This window comes from Microcebus murinus, chromosome 22 (genome assembly GCF_040939455.1).
Source record: "Microcebus murinus isolate Inina chromosome 22, M.murinus_Inina_mat1.0, whole genome shotgun sequence".
Taxonomy (NCBI): Eukaryota; Metazoa; Chordata; class Mammalia; order Primates; family Cheirogaleidae; genus Microcebus; species Microcebus murinus.
The window spans coordinates 746028-764245 of record NC_134125.1 but is presented as its reverse complement, the minus strand read 5'-3'; the positions used below and the strand labels follow the sequence as shown (position 1 = coordinate 764245).

General features: G+C 49.5%; 1 protein-coding gene across 6 annotated transcripts in view; it reads left to right on the top strand.

Annotated features, from left to right (window-relative positions):
- Positions 1–18218, top strand: part of LOC105879464 (E1A-binding protein p400) — a 99017-nt gene extending 80799 nt beyond the window's left edge. For all 6 annotated transcript variants that reach the window (XM_075996405.1, XM_075996403.1, XM_075996407.1 and 3 more), the window contains 11 exons: positions 7–273; positions 1613–1658; positions 1736–1845; positions 7969–8182; positions 8274–8494; positions 10194–10412; positions 11910–12105; positions 12460–12584; positions 13740–13886; positions 14338–14415; positions 15274–18218. In XM_075996405.1, coding sequence (XP_075852520.1) covers positions 7–273; positions 1613–1658; positions 1736–1845; positions 7969–8182; positions 8274–8494; positions 10194–10412; positions 11910–12105; positions 12460–12584; positions 13740–13886; positions 14338–14415; positions 15274–15546 — 1896 coding nt within the window. In that variant the 3' untranslated portion in view covers positions 15547–18218. The remainder of the gene's footprint in view (positions 1–6; positions 274–1612; positions 1659–1735; positions 1846–7968; positions 8183–8273; positions 8495–10193; positions 10413–11909; positions 12106–12459; positions 12585–13739; positions 13887–14337; positions 14416–15273) is intronic.

Sequence of the window (18218 nt, the reverse complement as noted above, 5' to 3'; positions counted from 1 at the left end):
TTGCAGGCCTTGGCCGACCAGCAGAAGGCGCAGCAGCCTGCCGTGGCTCAGCCCCCACCCCAGCAGCAGCAGCAGCAGCCCCCACCCCCTCCACAGCAGCCGCCGCCACCGCTGCCACCGCCGCAGGCCTCGGGCAGCCAGCCACCGGCAGGGCCACCAGCCGTCCAGCCCCAGCCCCAGACGCAGCCACAGCCCCAGGCCCAGACGCAGCCCGTGCAGGCCCCGGCAAAGGGGCAGCCTGCGGTGACAACTGTGGGCAGCGCTGCAGTGCTGGTGAGGGGCCCCCACCCCACACGGGCTCCGACTCCACGCAGAGTCCCCACCACGCTTGCACTTGAGTCACATGCTTTCTGTTGAGACAGTGCTGGTTGACAGCTCAGCACGACCTTCCGCTTTGAGGGAGGAGGAAAAGGGCTCAGTCCTTCCCTCGAGGAAGAGTGCTTCTTCCAGATGCTGCTGTTTCTCTCTCTGGGGCTGGTGTGGGCTGAGTGGTGTCGCTGGGTTTGGGAGGCTGGGGCAGCCCGTCTTGGTGGAGGTGATTAGGAAGTTTGGAATTACCTGGATTTTGTGCAACACACCTGTGACGCATTCACTTCCTTTATTCCCTACGCACTTACAGAGCAGGTCCTGCTTGTGCCATTAGGCAAACGGGCCAAGTAAGCTACCTTGTCCCGACATGTGCTCAGTGCAGGCGCAGGTCTCAGTGCCTCGCTGTCGACGTCACACGTGGTGTGTTCCTGCTCCGCATGTGGCTGTGTGTGCCTGGCACACGGACACTGGATCGTTTGTTCAGACTCACATTTGCAGGAAGCAGGGAGGCACTCACCTGGCACTGGCATCCAGGTGTGAACATACTTTCCTGACAGAGAGCCATTCCTCTGTTGGCTTTTTTTTTTTTTTAGTGGCATTTTTGTATGTACTTTGGCAACTTGATTCTTCGTTTATTCTAAAGATACATTTATTAAACACCTGCTTTGTGCAAAGACTGTCACAGTGAGCAAGGTGGCCAAGGTCCCAGCTCGTTAGAGTTTGCGTCCTGGTGGGAGTTAGCCAGGCAGAGCAAGGTGTATGGGCCATCATTTTAAATGCTAGCAGGAAGGAATCAAGGTAGAACAGTGAGTGACTAGATGGTTAGAAAGAGCCTTTCTGAGGAGCTGGCATTTGAGCTGAGGCCTGAATCACAGGGAGTCAGTCATGAGAAGAACAAATCAGCAAGTGCAGAGGCCCTGAGCTTGGCCGAGGGCCAGAAAGGTTAGAGTGGCTGCAGCCAGGTGGTAAGGAGCAGAATGGTATAGGGCAGGGCGGAAGGTCGGGGTGCAGGGCGCAAAGCAGAGGGCGTGGGTGGGGGTGTGTAGGGTGAGGCAGAGGGGGCATGGGTGGGGGCTGTAGGGCGAGGCAGAGGGAGCATGAGTGGGGATGTAGGGCGAGGCAGAGGGGACATGGGTTGGGGTGTAGGCATGGGGGAGGGGCGAGGTGGGCAGGACGTGGGGTGAGAGGCGCTGAGGTCGGCCTGTGTGTTCAGAGGCTGGATTTGATTCTGAACGGGAAGCCCTCTGAGGGTCACGCAGGGGAGAGCTTGACATGAAATTCAAGAGTTTTCTTTTTTAAATAGGCGGGAACCATTAAAACATCAGTCACTGGGACAAGCATACCAACAGGTAAGACGAATACAGAAATGCTGGAATAAGAAATTAGTTCTCTTTGTCCTGTCGCCTTACTCGGTCTGTCCCCGTAGGCACCGTGAGTGGGAATGTGATTGTGAACACCATCGCAGGCGTCCCGGCCGCCACCTTCCAGTCCATCAACAAGCGTCTGGCATCGCCAGTGGCTCCTGGGTCCTTGACTGTGAGTTGTCCCCACACCATGAGTTTGTATTCTGGGGAAATTGTTATTTCTTTTAAATGTCCCGTCAGTGAAAGGAGTGCCAATCGAGTTTGAATTTAGTAAAATAAATACCCAATAATTATGGCAGTTTCAGAAACTTTCAGGTGTTTAGGGGATGGTTTCTATTTCGTACTTTGAAGGAATGAGAATACGAGTTTCGTGTGTGTGTGTGTGTGTGTGTGTGTGTGTGTTGGAAATCTCCCCCTATAGGATGATCCCAGAGGGGTGGGACGTGAGGACGCATCTTTAATCCCATGGACACAGATGTCTCCACCTGTATGTCCCTGTGCCCTCGTGGGGAAGCAGAGAGGAGACGATCGTCCTCTGGGCAGCGTGACTTGGTTTCACGCATGTTGTGGGAGCGTGTGCCAGGACTGGGTGGGCACAGGAGAGGGAGCAGCCAATTTCTACAGGAAGGTCCGGACCCTCAGTGTGGGCACAGTGGACACAGCCCCCTGGGCAGAGCCATGAAACCCTGAACGTGCCAGTGTCAGGCCGCCTGCGCCTCTTTGGCGTTTCACCATCACAAGACTGAGAATAAGGAGTTTAAAAGTGCGTCCTGGTTTTCCATTTAGTCGCAGTCCCAAAGGTAGCACGTACCCTGAGTGAGAAGAGACTACACTTCAGAGTCGCTAGTGCTTGGCCAGATAGGGTGATGCCCCTCTTGGAATTTGGAAAGTGTCTTTCTTATGAAGATGATGTTGCTATAGGGATCTAGGTGGTGTCACGGTGTTGAACTGGCAACGGGAGAGACGTGCAGGCGGATGGAATTGGTTAGAGAGTGCGGAAGTAGATTCTCATACACACACGCATACGTATGTGTGTATTTCCAGTTGGCTTTGTTTCAGATGCCGGGGGAATTCAGTAGAGAAAGGATGGTCTTTCCAGCACGTGGCACTGTGGCAGTTGGGTGCCTCTGTGCACAACAGTGAACCTGGACCCGTCCATGACTTACACCGTACATAAAAAGTCTCTCAGAAGAGATCATAGATCTACATGTAAACACAAAAAATATAAACTTTAAACCCAAACAACAACATTTCTAGAAAAAAGTATAGAAAATCGTTGCTACCTTGGTTTAGCTAAACGTTTCTTAGGATACCAAAAGCCTGTGAATCATGAAAGAAAAATTAATAAATTGGATTTCATCAAAATTAAGAACTTCTCCTTGAAAAATATTAAGAAAATGAAAAGCACAGACTGGGAGAAAATATTTTCAAAACATATCTGATAAAGGACTGGCATTCAGAACATGTAAAGATGGTTCAGCTCCATAAGAAAACAACTTTAGAACATGGGCAGAAGATTGATGAATAACAAATACATGAGAATGTGCTCAATATTATTAGCCACTAGGGAAATGCAAATTAAAACCATGGTGATGTGTGAGACTGGCTTGTTTTTCCTTCATCTCTGCCTGGCACCCTCCTCTTCATTCTCAGTGTCACGGGGTCTCAGGTTGGTTCCGCCCTCCTGGTACTCACACACAAAACAATACTACGCACCAGAGAATAGCTTTAAAAAAATGGACACAAAAACCCAACAGTATCAGATGCTGGAGAAGATGCAGAGCACTGGAACTCGGCACATTGCTGGTGGGAATGCAAAATCTTAGTCACTTTGGCAAACAGGTTTGTCATCTTCTATAAATTAAACATAAACTTACCATGCAGCTTAGCAATTCTGCTGCTAGGTACTTGAGCAGGAGAAGTGGAAACATGTCTACACAGGGAACCTGAACACGAGCATTTATAATGGCTTTGTTTGTAATTGCTAAAAAAAGGAACAACCCAAATGTCCTTGGCTGGTGATGGACCAATAAACTGGCACATCCACGCAGCCCAGCACTGCCCGGCAGTACAAAAGAGTGAACACCCACACCACAGCGTGAAGGAACCTCAGGTGCATTTTGCTGCTAAGTGAATGAAATTTCAAGAGGCATCGTATGCCGTATAAGCCATTTAAATAACATTATAAAACAGCAAAACCATGGGGACAGAAAACAGGTAAATGATTGCCAGGTGCTGGAAGTAGGGAGAAGGTTGACGACAAAGAGGTGCCTGAGAACGTTCGGGAGGATGGACTGTTCCTCATCCAGATTGTGGGATTAATTCTTCAGTCACACATGTGTTTGCCAAAAGGCATAGGACTGCACACCTGAAACAGGTAATTTACTCTGTAAATTATTCCTCAAAAAATCGGACTTAAAAAATTAAAACTCTCAAGCCGGGCGCGGTGGCTCACGCCTGTAATCCTAGCACTCTGGGAGGCTGAGGCGGGCGGATTACTCAAGGTCAGGAGTTCGAAACCAGCCGGAGCAAGAGCAAGACCCCGTCTCTACTATAAATAGAAAGAAATTAATTGGCCAACTAGTATATATAGAAAATTAGCCGGGCATGGTGTCGCATGCCTGTAGTCCCAGCTACTCGGGAGGCTGAGGCAGGAGGATCGCTTGAGCCCAGGAGTTTGAGGTTGCTGTGAGCTAGGCTGACGCCACGGCACTCACTCTAGCCTGGTCAACAAAGCGAGACTCTGTCTCAAAAAAAAAAAATTAAAACTCTCTAAGTAGTAAAACGTATGTAAAAAAAGTTTTTCTAGTATGTGACTTAAGATTATTTCATTTATTTTTCTTTCTGCTTTGCAATAACCCACTCTAGGCTTAGTCTTCGATAACAGAAGCTGTTAGTGAGGCTCATGGCGTCAGGAGCACTGTGTGTGACCAACACCACTGTTTCCCTGAGGGCAAGAAGCCACAGTCACTGCACTGAATGTTCTATTTTGAAAAAGACATGTATTTATGACATTTTAAAATATAAAGTAGTTCATTCACTACAGAATTTTTGAGCAGCTGTTAATGGACAAGATGTTCTTCCCGGTGCTGTGGGCATAGAACTGTGACCCAAAGACGTGGTAGCTTTCGCGGGTCTCTTACAGTTCTGTGGCTGGAACGTCAGAGGGGTGCAGACACCATGCGGTGGGCGGATGGGGATTTCACTGACCGAGTTAGAGGAGGCTTCTAGAGAAGGTAGCACTGGGCTTCAGAAGGGTAGGACGTATGTTGTCCATGAAGATGGCTCTTCTGAAGGCAGGGCAGGCAGTGTGAGCAGAGGGCCAGGCAGGATGTGGTGGTGTGTGGAGAACAGCAGGCCGTCCTGTTGCGTGCAGCACAGAACATGTGAACAGAGGGGTGTCTCCTCCCGCTAACAGGTTTTTATCCCGTGGCTGCTGTGTGACTGGCACTGTGTGACGCTGAGGCTAGATCGTGTTGGCGTTTGGATGTTGGGCTAAAGAACGTGGATGTATACATCAGGCGGTGGGGAGCCTGAAAGGTCTTGAAGAGAGGTGTGTTCCAGGAAGGTCCGTGTGAGACGTATCTAGGTTCGATTCAAGCATAAAAGGCCGGGGAGAAAACTTCAGTGGTCCAGAAAAGGACTTCTGTTTTGCTGCTAAGATGAGTTATTTCACTCTTTTAATGAAGGGAACTAAAATTATTGGGTAAAAATTTTAAAAGTCTTCTTAAAAGTTTCAAGGAGCTGACAAAAGAATAAATAATCATCAGACCAAAATGTAAGGGAAAAAGAAATGCAGAGACATGAACAGGATGCGCGGAAGCTGTGTCTGCCTTGAGAGTAAACTTCGGCCTGTGGTGCAAGAGGACTCAAGTGTGAGCCCGAGCCTCGCCCAGGGGAAGACTCTCAAGGGCTATTGATGGATGGAGGGAGGATCCCAAAAGCCTGAACCCTCGGGCAGGAGTGAACCAGAAGTCCAGTTCATCTCCCCTCTACCTTCAGGGGTTAGAATGAGAGGCCCTGGTGCTGAGCAGAGCGATGGCATGGGCACTTCCCTGAGAAGTTGAAACTACAAGTCAGCTCTGCTGTCGGTTTGCAGCCCAAGTTGATGCGGCCTTAAAAATGGCGCCGAAACTTCCTCCAATCAAGTGAAGTGGACCTGGATTGGTAGTGTTCTTGGGTAGCTGACCAGAAGCAAACACAGATTTTCTCTGGAGGATTGCGCGTTCATCTTTGACTTATACATAACCAAGCACACGAGAGAACAAGGCATCATGAGTAAGAACCAGCAGAAGCAACAGGTGATGGACAGAGCCTTAAAGATTGAGATATTGGGATCGTCAGGCATAGATTATGAAACAATTATATTTTCTGTTTTAAAGAAATAGAAGGTTGAAGATATTTATAAAAAACAGGAAACTATATTTAAAAAGAATATAGAGAAATTTTACAAATGAAAAGTATGGTACCCTTATGAATGAGCTTAGTATCACACAGTTGAAGAGAGAATCGGTGAACTGGAGGAGAAACCAGAAGTCACTTCGAGTGCAGTGTGGAGTGACAAGATGGACATGTGGAAGAGGATTTAAGAGTCATGGAAAATAGAGTGAGAAGATCTCGTACACGGTTACTGAGTGTCAGGCAGAGACGGTATTTGAAGATGTAAGAATTTTCCAGAACTTACTAATTAATGACACTGATCTATGTATGCAAAAAGCCCAACTAATTCCAATCAAGGATGACAAAAAGGAGTCCACATCAACATTATGCAAATGACAAAGAGAATCTCAAAAGCAGCCAGGAAAAAAAGACAGATTGCTCCAGAGAGGAACAGGAGCTTCGCAGTGGCAGCAGTGAAGCCTGGAGTTAATGGGATGTTCTCTTTGTTATAATGAAAGAAAATAACTGCCAACCCTGGTGTTCTACATCTTTTGAAAATATTTTAAAGAACAAGGGCAAAATAAAGTTATTTTCAAACAAAACTGAGAGAATTAATTACTAGTAGATCTTTACTATCTGATGTACTCTATTTTTATTTATTTTGAAACAGGGTCTTGCTATGTTACCCAGGCTAGAGTGCATTGGTGTTACCATAGCTCACTACAACCTCAAACTCCTGGGCTCAGGCAGTCCTCTTACTTCAGCCTCCACAGCCGGCTAAACTGATGTGCTTTAAACAGTTAGAAGGTTTCCCACAGTTAGAAAGACCTTCCCACCTGGAAGGTCCGAGAAACCAGAGGAAGGGAGAGCAAAGGGAATGATAGCTATGTGGACTAGGTTAAAATTGATTTCATAAACAACAGTAACTCACTGTGGGATTAAAGATAAAATAACATACACAATAATAACATGAGTTGGAGAGGAGTAAAGGTATCAACATGTCCTAAAATCTCTTTATCATTGAGGAAGAGTGTGAATTATTTAGATTTTGATAAGTATTCATGATAAAATTTTGAGAGGCACCACCAAAAGAATAAAAATAGAGTATATAACTTCTGAACTTTGTTAAGGAAAAATTGGATGAGAAAAAAATAACCTGAAAGAAAATAATAAAGGAGGTTAAAAGAAATATACAATAGCTGAGTTGAATAGAAAGCACACAATAACATGCTAGATTTAAATGTAAAAGGATCAAAAATAGGCCAGGCATGGTAGATCACACCTGTAATCCCAGCACTTTGGGAGACCAAGGCAGCAGGATCCTTAAGGCCAGCAGATTGAGACCAGCCTGAGCAATGTAGCAGAGACCATCTCTACAAAAAATAAATAAAAATAAAAAAATTAGCTGGGCATGGCGGTTCACACCTATAGTCCCACTTACACGGGAGGCTGAGGCAGGAAGATCCCTTGAGCCCAGGAGTTTGAGGTTGCTGTGAGCTGTGATGGTGCCACTGCGCTCCAGCCTTGGTGATAGAGTGAGACCCTGTCTCAACAAAAAGCATCTGGAAGTGGTTGAGAACTTCATGATGTTCCTTGGGACCAAAGGAATGTGAGTGAGTCGAGGGGCAGGATGGCCTTTGCAGACGTGGGCCAGAGCACTGCCTTCTGAGCCTGGTGTTTCTTCCGGGGGGCAGTCTGATCCCCTGTAGGTGAGCCATGTGCAGCTCACAGCACATACTTGAATGTACACACGAAGCCAGCACACGCTCAGTACTTTGTGAAAAGACTGCAAGCTGGACTGTATCTCATTTTCCACCTTGGGGTTAGGTCTGATTTTCTTTCTTGCTCTGAGCGTGAGAAGCCCCGGGGCACATGGGGGGACAATTTGGTGAGTTCTTCTGTTTTCTTTTTCTAGACACCTGGAGCCTCTGCTCCTGCTCAGGTGGTTCACAGCCAGCCCCAGCCACGAGCAGTCGGCTCCCCAGCCACGGCAGCCACCGAACTGGTGTCCATGGCGACAACACAGGGTGTGCGCGCGGTCACTTCTGTGACAGCCTCGGCTGTGGCCACCACCAGCCTGACCCCGGTGCAGACTCCGACACGGTCTTTGGTGCCCCAAGTGTCCCAAGGTAAAGTGGGCCTGAAGCTTCTCTCCCAAGGATGAATGAGGATCGGCAGGTTGGGCGAGTGTCCAGCCCTAACGCGCAGACCTCTCCACAGCCACAGGGGTTCAGCTTCCGGGGAAGACCATCACCCCCGCACATTTCCAGCTTCTCAGGCAGCAGCAACAGCAGCAGCAGCAACAGCAGCAGCAACAGCAGCAGCAGCAGCAGCAGCAGCAGCAGCAGCAGCCGCCGCCGCCCTCTCAGGTGCCGGTCCCACAGATCCAGGGCCAGGCCCAGTCCCCTGCGCAGATCAAAGCCGTGGGCAAGCTGACACCGGTGAGCATTTCCCAGGAGAGCGAAAACGTGTGTCTCACAGGCGGTTGTGTGAGAGTCTGTGAGATGGTGCCTTGTTGCATGATGCCATTCAAAGAGCATTTTGCAAAAATTAGCATTGCTTTTGTGGAGGAAGCATGTTTTGTTTCATTTATATAAAACTTTCCACACAGTAATACTTTGATCATGCATTTGAGAAGACTCTAACAGCTTGTTCACAGCATTTGGGAGATTTAATTTCCTGTTTGCAAATGCATCTTCCCGCTTAGCTTTCTGTGCTTGGTATGGAGCCATTCTGTCTCCAGAGAACACTAGAAAGCCCACATGCCACTGTTCTCGCCCGGGAAGATGCTAGGGAGAAAGTATTCCTCAGCAGCTTCGGGAGACCGGGCTGTGGAATCTTGGTTTCTTTAGGAACATTAGGAACAGTCCTTTGTAGTGTTGCTTCCCGAAGGCTGCCACTGAGCTCCGATGAGCTTGAGCTTTGCCAGTCCGTGTTCCAGCATTGCTGTTACTTGTGTCAGTTTGTTCTTTCTAAAAGGAAATGTTATATCCCTGCCATAATGGAGAAATCATTAATACTTGTTACAGAAAGTAACCCCAAAAACATATGCAATGAAAGCCAGACACTGTGGACGTTCCAGCTGGCTGTGGGGCCGCCAGGGGTCAGGGCTGGGTCTGCTCCTCCCAGGCGAGGGAGGAGGGGCACTTACCGAGTGAAGGCTGGCAGGGCCACGGGAACCGAGTGGGACCTGCGGCCTTGGACGGCCAGCCTCCCTCAGCGCTGTGCTCCCGAGCGTCTCGTGGCCGCCCCACCTTGAGGAGCGGTGGGTGAGAGCCGGGCCGCCTGGCGCAGCGGCCGCCGGCGGGATGGGGCTCCCTGTGGCATTCAGACACGCAGTTCCTCCGTCATGCCAGCTACCTTGCAAGGGCTCAGTGGCCACCACGATGCGCAGTCCCCGTCTAGTCCCTGTCAGTCTCCATAGGAAGCTGCACTGGCCAGTGCCAAGCCAGAGATTCCTCGTGCTCAGGAGTTCCTGGCCCGGCAGAGGCAGATGGGCCAGGCTTCGGCCCCCACGCCCGGTGCCGTCTCGCCCTCCCGAGTCCGCCATCTTGAGACGCCAGGGCCTTCACTCACAATCTCATCTCGTGCAGCCGCCGGAGTCCTGCTTGGCTGTCACTTGCCTGTCCTTCTGTTCATGGTTCCCTGTCCTAGTCAGTCAGCATGTGGGAGACCTGGCAGCCATAAGCAACTCAGTATACATTTTCTTAGAAAAGAAAAGGAATTTATTTTTTAAAATATTTTTGAACTAGTATTTTGATATGTTGATCTTTTCATTTTTTTAAAGACATAGGACTTATTATTAAATAAGTTGTTTATTTAGCTTGTTTACTAATTAAGTTTGATGTTAATACAGGTTTAAATTGCCTTGTTGTAAGAGATAAGAACCTAGAAATTTTGTTGTGAACTTACCTTTCAGAACCACTATTTCCAGTTTTCATTGATGAAATGCTGATTTATAGTAAATGAACATTTAAAAGCGTTGGAAAGGCCCCAGGGGCTGGTCTGCATGCTGCATGTTAGCAGGTGTTTGCTTAGGCATGTAACAGGTAGCAGAGGAGTAACGTGAAGTCAAGATATGTGATTTAAAACATGGAATAGGGTTAATGTTGAAGAGAAGATGCTTTATTTGGGCTCTAGGACCACCTCATCAAAATGCAGAAGCAGAAACTGCAGCTGCCCCCGCAGCCCCCCCCGCCACAGGCCCAGCCGGGGCCCCCGCAGCCGCCAGCACAGGTGCAAGTGCAGCCCCCGCAGCCCCCGCAGCAGCAGAGCCCCCAGCTCACCACGGTCACGGCCCCGCGGCCCGGCGCCCTGCTCACAGGCACCACCGTGGCCAACCTCCAAGTGGCCCGGCTGGTAAGTTCCAGCTTATGTGTTTGTTTTCCAAAAGCAGCATCTCTTTACGTTTTACTTGACCTGTTACTGCGTGCTCGGGAGCATGTTAGGTGTCATGGCTGACTTACAAGTGAAGCAAGATGACTGGGCAAGGTGGCTCATGCCTTTAATCCCAGAACTTTGGAAGGCTGAGGCGGGAGGATTGCCTGAGGCCAGAACTTCAAGAGACCAGCCTCAGCAACATAGTGTGACCCCATCTCTACAAAAAATAGAAAAAAATTAGCCAGGCTTGGTGGCGCCTGTAGTCCCAGCTATGGGCAGGAGGATCGCTTGAGCCCAGCGGTTGGAGGCTGCAGGGAGCTGTGATCATGCCACTGCACTCCAGCCTGGGCGACACAGCAAGACCCTGTCTCTCAAGAAAGTAAACGAATGAAATAAAACGCGGCACTGCCCTGCCGGCTCAGCATGTCACCTGGCCTGGTGCTGACGGGCCGCCCCTCGCAGGGTAGATGGCAGCTCCAGCACTGGGTCTTCCCTGGGAGCGGCTGGACCCCAGGAGACGGGGGTAGAAGTAGATGAAAAACCGCAGAAAGAAGCTTGCTTTCACCTGTGTTCACACAAACTCGAATTCAGAGGAGGAGAGTGGGAACAGCTAGAAGTGGCCTGGGTGCAGCCAGCAGCTCGCGGAGCAGGAACCGAGGGCCTTTCTTGGGAGGGGATCTTGGCAACCGAGCTGTAGAGACCTGCACACTGTCACGGTCAGCAGCCCTACCCACCACGTCCTGGGGAAAGACTATAACAAGCTTTGGTTCAGCAGCGTTAGAGGAAGTTACGTGTCCGTTACCAAGAAGTCCATTCAATAAGTTACAGAGCAAACAATGGACTCTTAAGCAGCTTTGGAAAGTGATTATTGTAAAGGGAAGACAAAATACCTGTAATCCACCCCATTTTTACATTCTTTCACAGCAAGCCCCAGAGACGAACAATGGCTAGGAGCTAAATACCAGTGTTAATGTTCACATGTGGGTCACCCTGGGTGTACGGGCTCCTTTTCTTAGGGTGTCTCAGTTTCTGTACATATGAAAATAGACCTATTTCCATTTCCCCCTTTAAAAATGTAATTTAAGGTAAGTGTTTGGCAGCGGTACCCTCGACGAGCAGGAGGCAGCGGCGTCCCTTGGGGGCTGCACGTGGGAGTCAGGTGGTAGTTTTGGGGTGAGGGCAGCAGGCCGCTCTGCAGCGGAGGCTGAGAGGGACCCCCCAGGGCTCTGCAGGAAGCAGGGCGGGATCCACCCACAGAGAGGCGTCTCTGATGTTCCCATCTGAGCCCAATGGCCAGCCTGTTACTCGGTGCGCCCTGCGCCTGCGCCTCACTGGCGTCCTCTTCAGGGCCATGCCTCTTTTGCCTTTGTCAATCTTTGTGAACTTTCTGAGGGCCGGACTCTTGTGGGGAAATGTTTGGAAAGACACACAATATCCTGAATTTCTCTGGACTCTCCTGTTATTTCTGTTGTTTAGACCCGGGTTCCCACTTCTCAGCTGCAGGCGCAAGGGCAGATGCAAACCCAGGCGCCCCAGCCCGCACAGGTGGCCTTGGCGAAGCCCCCTGTCGTGTCCGTGCCGGCGGCTGTGGTTTCCTCGCCGGGGGTCACGACCCTGCCCATGAACGTCGCGGGGATCAGCGTGGCCATCGGGCAGCCACAGAAAGCAGCAGGTGCCTGCTCCCTTCCCCCCTCCCCGTGCCTTCTCTGGGGGCGTCCTTGCTGCGTCTTGACTCAGCCCCACGTCTTCCACAGCGTCATGTGTTTCCGTATCAAGCCTCTCAGGTTTCCAAGTACATGTTTTGGTCCTAAAGTTAACCATTAACATTCTGAAACTGCCATATCTTTATTTAAGTGCAATTTTTTAACCCAGAAACTTTTTAAGTGTATTTGAGGGCTGGCGTTGTCTCAGTACGCTTTCGCGGTTGATAATTTTCTGTACGGAGGCGAGTCAGTCTGAACGGACTGGTGAGCCGTGGGCTCACTGCCTGGCATGGAGCTGGGACTGAGCCGCCTTGTGCCTGCAGGGCAGACGGTGGTGGCCCAGCCGGTGCACGTGCAGCAGCTGCTGAAACTGAAGCAGCAGGCCGTCCCGCCGCAGAAGGCCATCCAGCCGCAGGTCGCCCAGGGCCCCTCGGCCGTGCAGCAGAAGGTACGGAGGTCTGCGCTGAGCCAGGCCTGGTCCTCAGGGAGCACTCAGGTTTCTGAGCCCTGCTTTGAGGGTGGGTGTGCTAGTGCGGCCGTCGTTGTTGGGTTTTTCCTTCCTGTCAAGATTCACTGCTGCCGTCTGAGGACGAGGCCTGGAGGAGCTGGGGTGCTGTGAGGACGCGTGGGTGCGGGGTGGGACCTGCATGGAGCTGTGGTGAACGTGGGCGCTGGATCACGGGCCCAGGCAAGCAGGTGTAGCCCATGGGGGGCTGCAGGATCCTGGTCAAGGCCCAGGAATGCCACCTCATTTGTCTCCTGGCAGAGAACCACTCTTGCCTGTGCATGGAGGGGAGGGGAAAAGGCATGCAGCCTTTGGGGATGAGGGCCTGGTAAGGGCGGCTGGTGCAGAGGGCCCTGCAGACAGCCCCCACTCCTGCTGAGATGTGTGGTCCCTGAGATGGCGCCCACAGCCCCTCAGAGTCAGTGCTGCATTCGGGGGCAGGAGGGAGGTGCTGCTGTGAGGTCTCTGCTTCCAGGGGCTTCCCCTCGTGACACCTGGTTTGTCATGTCCAGCCCTGGACTCGTGTGGCTCCAGGTGGCCATGACCCAGCCCTACTGCTGCGGGTTACCGTTGTTCTGCTTCCTGGGCTGGCCCTGGCATGCCAGCTCTGACAAGGACACAGTAGTCACTGTGGTGCCTGGCAGAGAAAACTAGAAACTAGACTTCACAGCAAAAATTTTGCATCTGGTTTGTTACTCATTGTATTAAAAATTTTCTTGGTGTCTGCCAAATTAAATCAGATTTGAGAAATTGTGTCCAAGTTCAGTCACCTGCCGTGCAGACCTGCACCAGGTGCTGTGGAGGGTGTCAGGTGAACCCCCACAGCCTGGCGCAGAGCTCCCTGCCTGGCGTGAGGAGGAGGAGCACTCCCTGAGGAGCCAGTAGAGAGGAAGGCCAGTGTGGTCACGTGGACTAGGCTGGCCTGCAGGAGGGGCAGTGGGAGCAGGGCAGGGGCAGCCCCGCCAGGGCCCAGTGTGGGCGGCTGTGGTGCTGGGTCCTACGTCCAGGGCTCCCAAGGGGCAGGCGGTGGTCACCGAAGGTGTCAAGCGGGGGCCGTGGTTGTTACTGGCTCTGACCCTCAGCGTCCCTTTTCCTCAGATAACGGCACAGCAGATTGCTGCTCAGGGCCCGCAGCAGAAGGTCACCTACGCCACCCAGCCAGCCCTTAAGACCCAGTTTCTTACCACGCCCATCTCCCAGGCCCAGAAACTGGCCGGGACGCAACAAGTACAGACCCAAATCCAGGTGAGCACGGCGGGTTGGAGCGAGGGGGACCCAGGTGTCATGTGGTGAGATGCAGCACGCGGGTGGGAGGGGTGCGGTGCGAAGACGAGGATGATTCCGGCGCCTTGTCTGTCTGTCTCTGTAACTCGTGAGATGCTCACATATTTAATTCCATCCTTGATCTCATTCTCTCATATAAATTTGGAGCAATTTTTATTAAAATAAAAAATTATTTGAAACGTGAGACCAAAAATAGGCTTACAAGTGATTGTAAATAGGGAGGCAGTTGTTTGCCATTAAGGTGGAGTAACTTGTTCTCAGTTTTTCAGGTGGGCACAGCCTGAGAATTGCTCCTTTGTGTCATCTGGTCTTTTGTTTTTTTGCATTAAGAACTGAGAAGGCAGGGTAGAAAATTGTCCTTCTATGCACACAGTGCTTTGGATTCTACGTTTGGCTCTTTGTTTTGTCCAAGGTCGCAAAGCTTCCCCAAGTTGTCCAGCAGCAGACGCCCGTGGCCGGCATCCAGCAGGTTGCCTCTGCCTCCCAACAGGTAGGACGTGGAGACACACAGACCTGGTCCACTTCACACGGCCCGTGTTAAGAGGATTTGTGGTTTTCATCCTGAGGAAGTATGATTTTAATGATTAGAGAACCACTTTTGGTCTTCATAATAACACATAAAAACATTAACTTTGGAGAAAAACTTGATGCTCTTTGTGGTAGGAGAAAAGCTGTGAACGAGCGTGTTCACACTTAGTGCCAGCTGCGCTGCAGGAGTCTCATCTTGTACTCGTGTCTAGGATCGTTCGCTCAACAGAAAATCTTAGACGCGTCCCACCAGATAGAGACACTTCCCTGCGGTTTTAGAGCAGCACAGACCCGAGAACACAGGCTGCTCTCTGCGTGCGACCTGTGGTCCCCAAGCAGAAGTGCTGTGAGGACGGTGTTGGCTTCGCCTTCCTAGAAAAGTAGCCCCTCAGGCTCCGTCACTGTCCTCGTTTGTGGCTACAAGATGTGACTGTATAGCACAATGCTTTAAATTTAAGGACATGCTTTAAGATTTTCTTATTTTGTTCAAAGTCATGCTGGCATATAAATTTCAAGAAGCCAAATAGTATTAAAAGCTTTAAAACAATAACAAAATCAGTCCCATGACCCAACTCTGACCCTTTTCTCCAAAGACATCTGGTTTTGGTCTAAGAGCAACAATATTTTAATTGTCTACTTTTGTTCAGTTAGAACACAGAGTTCATACTTTGGTATGACTAAGGGTTCGTACGTGTCATGAAAGCACACCTGCTAGCAAAGTTGCCAGACCCCTTCCCCCCCCCCCCCAGAGAATGTCCGCTGTCCTGTCCCTGGGCTGAGTGTTCTGGGCAATGTGTGTTTTCTGACTCTCTTGGCTCAGGCTTCTCCACAGACTGTGACACTCACGCAAGCCACGGCGGCGGGGCAGCAGGTGCAGGTGATCCCCGCAGTGACCGCGACAGCCCAGGTGGTTCAGCAGAAACTCATACAGCAGCAAGTGGTGACTACGGCGTCTACCCCGATCCAGACCCCAGGTGTTCCAAACCCAGCCCAGGTGCCAGCCAGCTCTGACAGCCCGAGCCAGCAGCCTAAGCTACAAATGAGGGTCCCTGCTGTCAGGCTCAAGACTCCCACCAAGCCTCCGTGCCAGTAGTCAGCACAGCAGGGGCAGCCTCGTAGCCAAGGCAAAACTACCTTCCTCCTAGAGAGCACTGCGTTTCTTTCTGAACGTTGGGACAACGTCTTGTAAGATACTCAGCAGTTGAAAAGCTACGGTTGAAACAAAGTAGTGTAATCATTTTATTAAAATGCTCCTACACTGCAGGAAAAGTGATCCTGATTGAAGGCCCCTTTTCTGTATTATGTGACTAATTGAAAAAGGTACAGTAAAGTTTTGTCTAGGTCATTACACCTTTCAGTTTTTCCTCCAGAGCAATAGTGCTGGGTTTTGAAAGCCATTTAGAATTTCCCTGTTAGCGTCTAGTATTTTGCACGTTACAGAAGCCATTTGCAATGTGCAGTAAGCATACAGTAGGCTTTTTAAAGCTAAAACATGGTCGTGGAGAGCGTGTGCCATAGTTTCATTCCTTCTGCCTGACTGGAAAGCACACCATGGTCCTCACGGAGGAGAAGCCTGTCCACAGTGGATCATCCGAGTTCGTTTTTCATTCCAAAGCAAGCCAGCGTGGTTTTTTTCCTTCCCTCATAAAATGCGATCTAACTTGTGAGGGAAACGTCCCAACACCCATCTAAATACATGGGACCTGTACCCAGCTGTGTTCAAGCGAAATCTGTCACTGAATTTTCATTCCAAAGAGTGGCCAGTGTGGCCTTCCCAGGCCCCACCTCTGTGCGACTTGCTTTGAAAGGAAGGAAACATTCACACCATCTCAGTGTAAGCAGGACGGGTCCCCAGCTTTCGGACGAAGCTTTTGTGGACTGAGTGTGCTAAACAGCTCCAGGGGACCTTGAGATGCTTCTGCTGAGGCCTGGTCTGAGCCGGGAGGACCACACAAGGGTCGTGTTGTGGCAGATGTCACAGCCAAGTGCTAGGTGCGGCGGGCTGTATGTCACAGACACCTCCTTGCTACCACAACTAGCCCAGGCTTGATCAGGGGAGCCGAGAAACCTGTGTCTGAGATGTATTAACCACAGCAGTGGCCTGGTCAGCTCCACCATGGACATGTGACATTAGAGTCGCTCAGACAGGTGAGCTCACTTGTGGTTTTGCCGGTCACATGGGAAACCACCTGCACTGTTGGTGGAAGGTATGCTGTTGAGGGAAAAAGGGAAGCCCAGTATTTCCTACTATTCTTGTTTGTTTACTATGGCAAGACAATAAATGCAGTTTTAGTGGGCTTGATTGGCTGATAATGTCTCCATACCTTCAAGTTTTCACCAAAGCAGAAAGGTACATACCAAGTAACACCCTTTGTGCTATTTTTGCCTATTTTACATTATTTGGTCGAGGAAATTAGGTTGTATTAGGCTTTTGTCTACTGTCAGTTTGGGCACAGTAAAGATTCTTAATTTAAATTGTATCTACCTGGTTCCCTCTGATTCTCCCTTGAAGTGACATTAAGGAGCGTGTTGTCCTGCAAGTCTATGTGGACAGTAATGTGGCAGTGTTTAGTGAAGTCAACTGAGAGTTCACTTGTGAGCTCTTGGTAAGGAATTTGGAGAAAAGTAAAAATCAAGTGTTGAAGAAACAGAGGGGATTTAACATTTCTGTTTATTGAACATGTCAAAACAGTACTGTCGTCTGTTTTCTTACAACCAGCCTGTTCATTCTGGTTTGGCCTGTGCTGTGAGGAGAGTGCAGCGCTCAGGAAGGCTGTGTGTGCCTCGTGTCTGGTTCCTGTGAAAGTTTATACTCATGAAATGTATAGGAATCCTCTTTTTTTGTATTTTAATTTGTGCACCCTTTCCACTTTTTTCTGTTGTCCTTCCCAAAGCATTGGCCATCTCCTTTCAGATGGTGAAAAAATGTGGAGTGTATTTATTTTAGAATGTCTTAAACATGATTGCCTAAATAAAAGTCCTCTGTTGATCTGCAACATGAGAAGAGAATTTAGAAACATTTCTCCAAAGGTTTTTAAGAGAGCAGAACTGGGATTCTGAGTATTTGCAGTGTGGAATCCCTGCCCCTGTCTTATTATGTGAATGAAAACGTCTTTTGTCTCCAAAGTGTTTTCCTTAGCAGTTGCCAATACAAAATATGGACAGAAGACATTTTTACTTTCATCACTCAATGTAGTGACATACAGATGCTACCATTGCTCTGAGTGGTACTCAGTATAGTCATTTAAGTAAAAATGCTCCCTCCCTTCTATTTTCTTGGCCTTTCTTTTAAAGGTTAAACTTTCTAATTTAAGAATTAAATACGTGTTCAGGACGCTGTTGTCTAGGCCTTCTTGTGAATGAATGAGTCAGAATTTTCAGAACCTACAGTATAAAGGCAGCAGTCAAAACACTGTCAGAATTCTAATTGGCCCCCGTGGAAACAGTTATCCGATTATTCTTTAAATAAGAGATGTTAATTCTAGTGAAGGCCAGACTGTTTTAAAAACACCCAGTGGGAAGCAGAAGGTTGGATCCAAGCCCTTGTTCAGACTTGATGAGGCGGGGTTTTTCTTTCTGCAATCTTTATTATTATTTTTGTTAGCTATTGGAACCAGATAGCTGTTGTGTTTTAAAATATAAAGGAACAAGACTGAAATTGTAAATACTTTGTAAACATAAGCATTTGTACTTGAATAGTAGGATTTTAAAAGGGCACGGATACCCTACCAAACAAAAGGCATAATAAAATGACCTTTTTATATA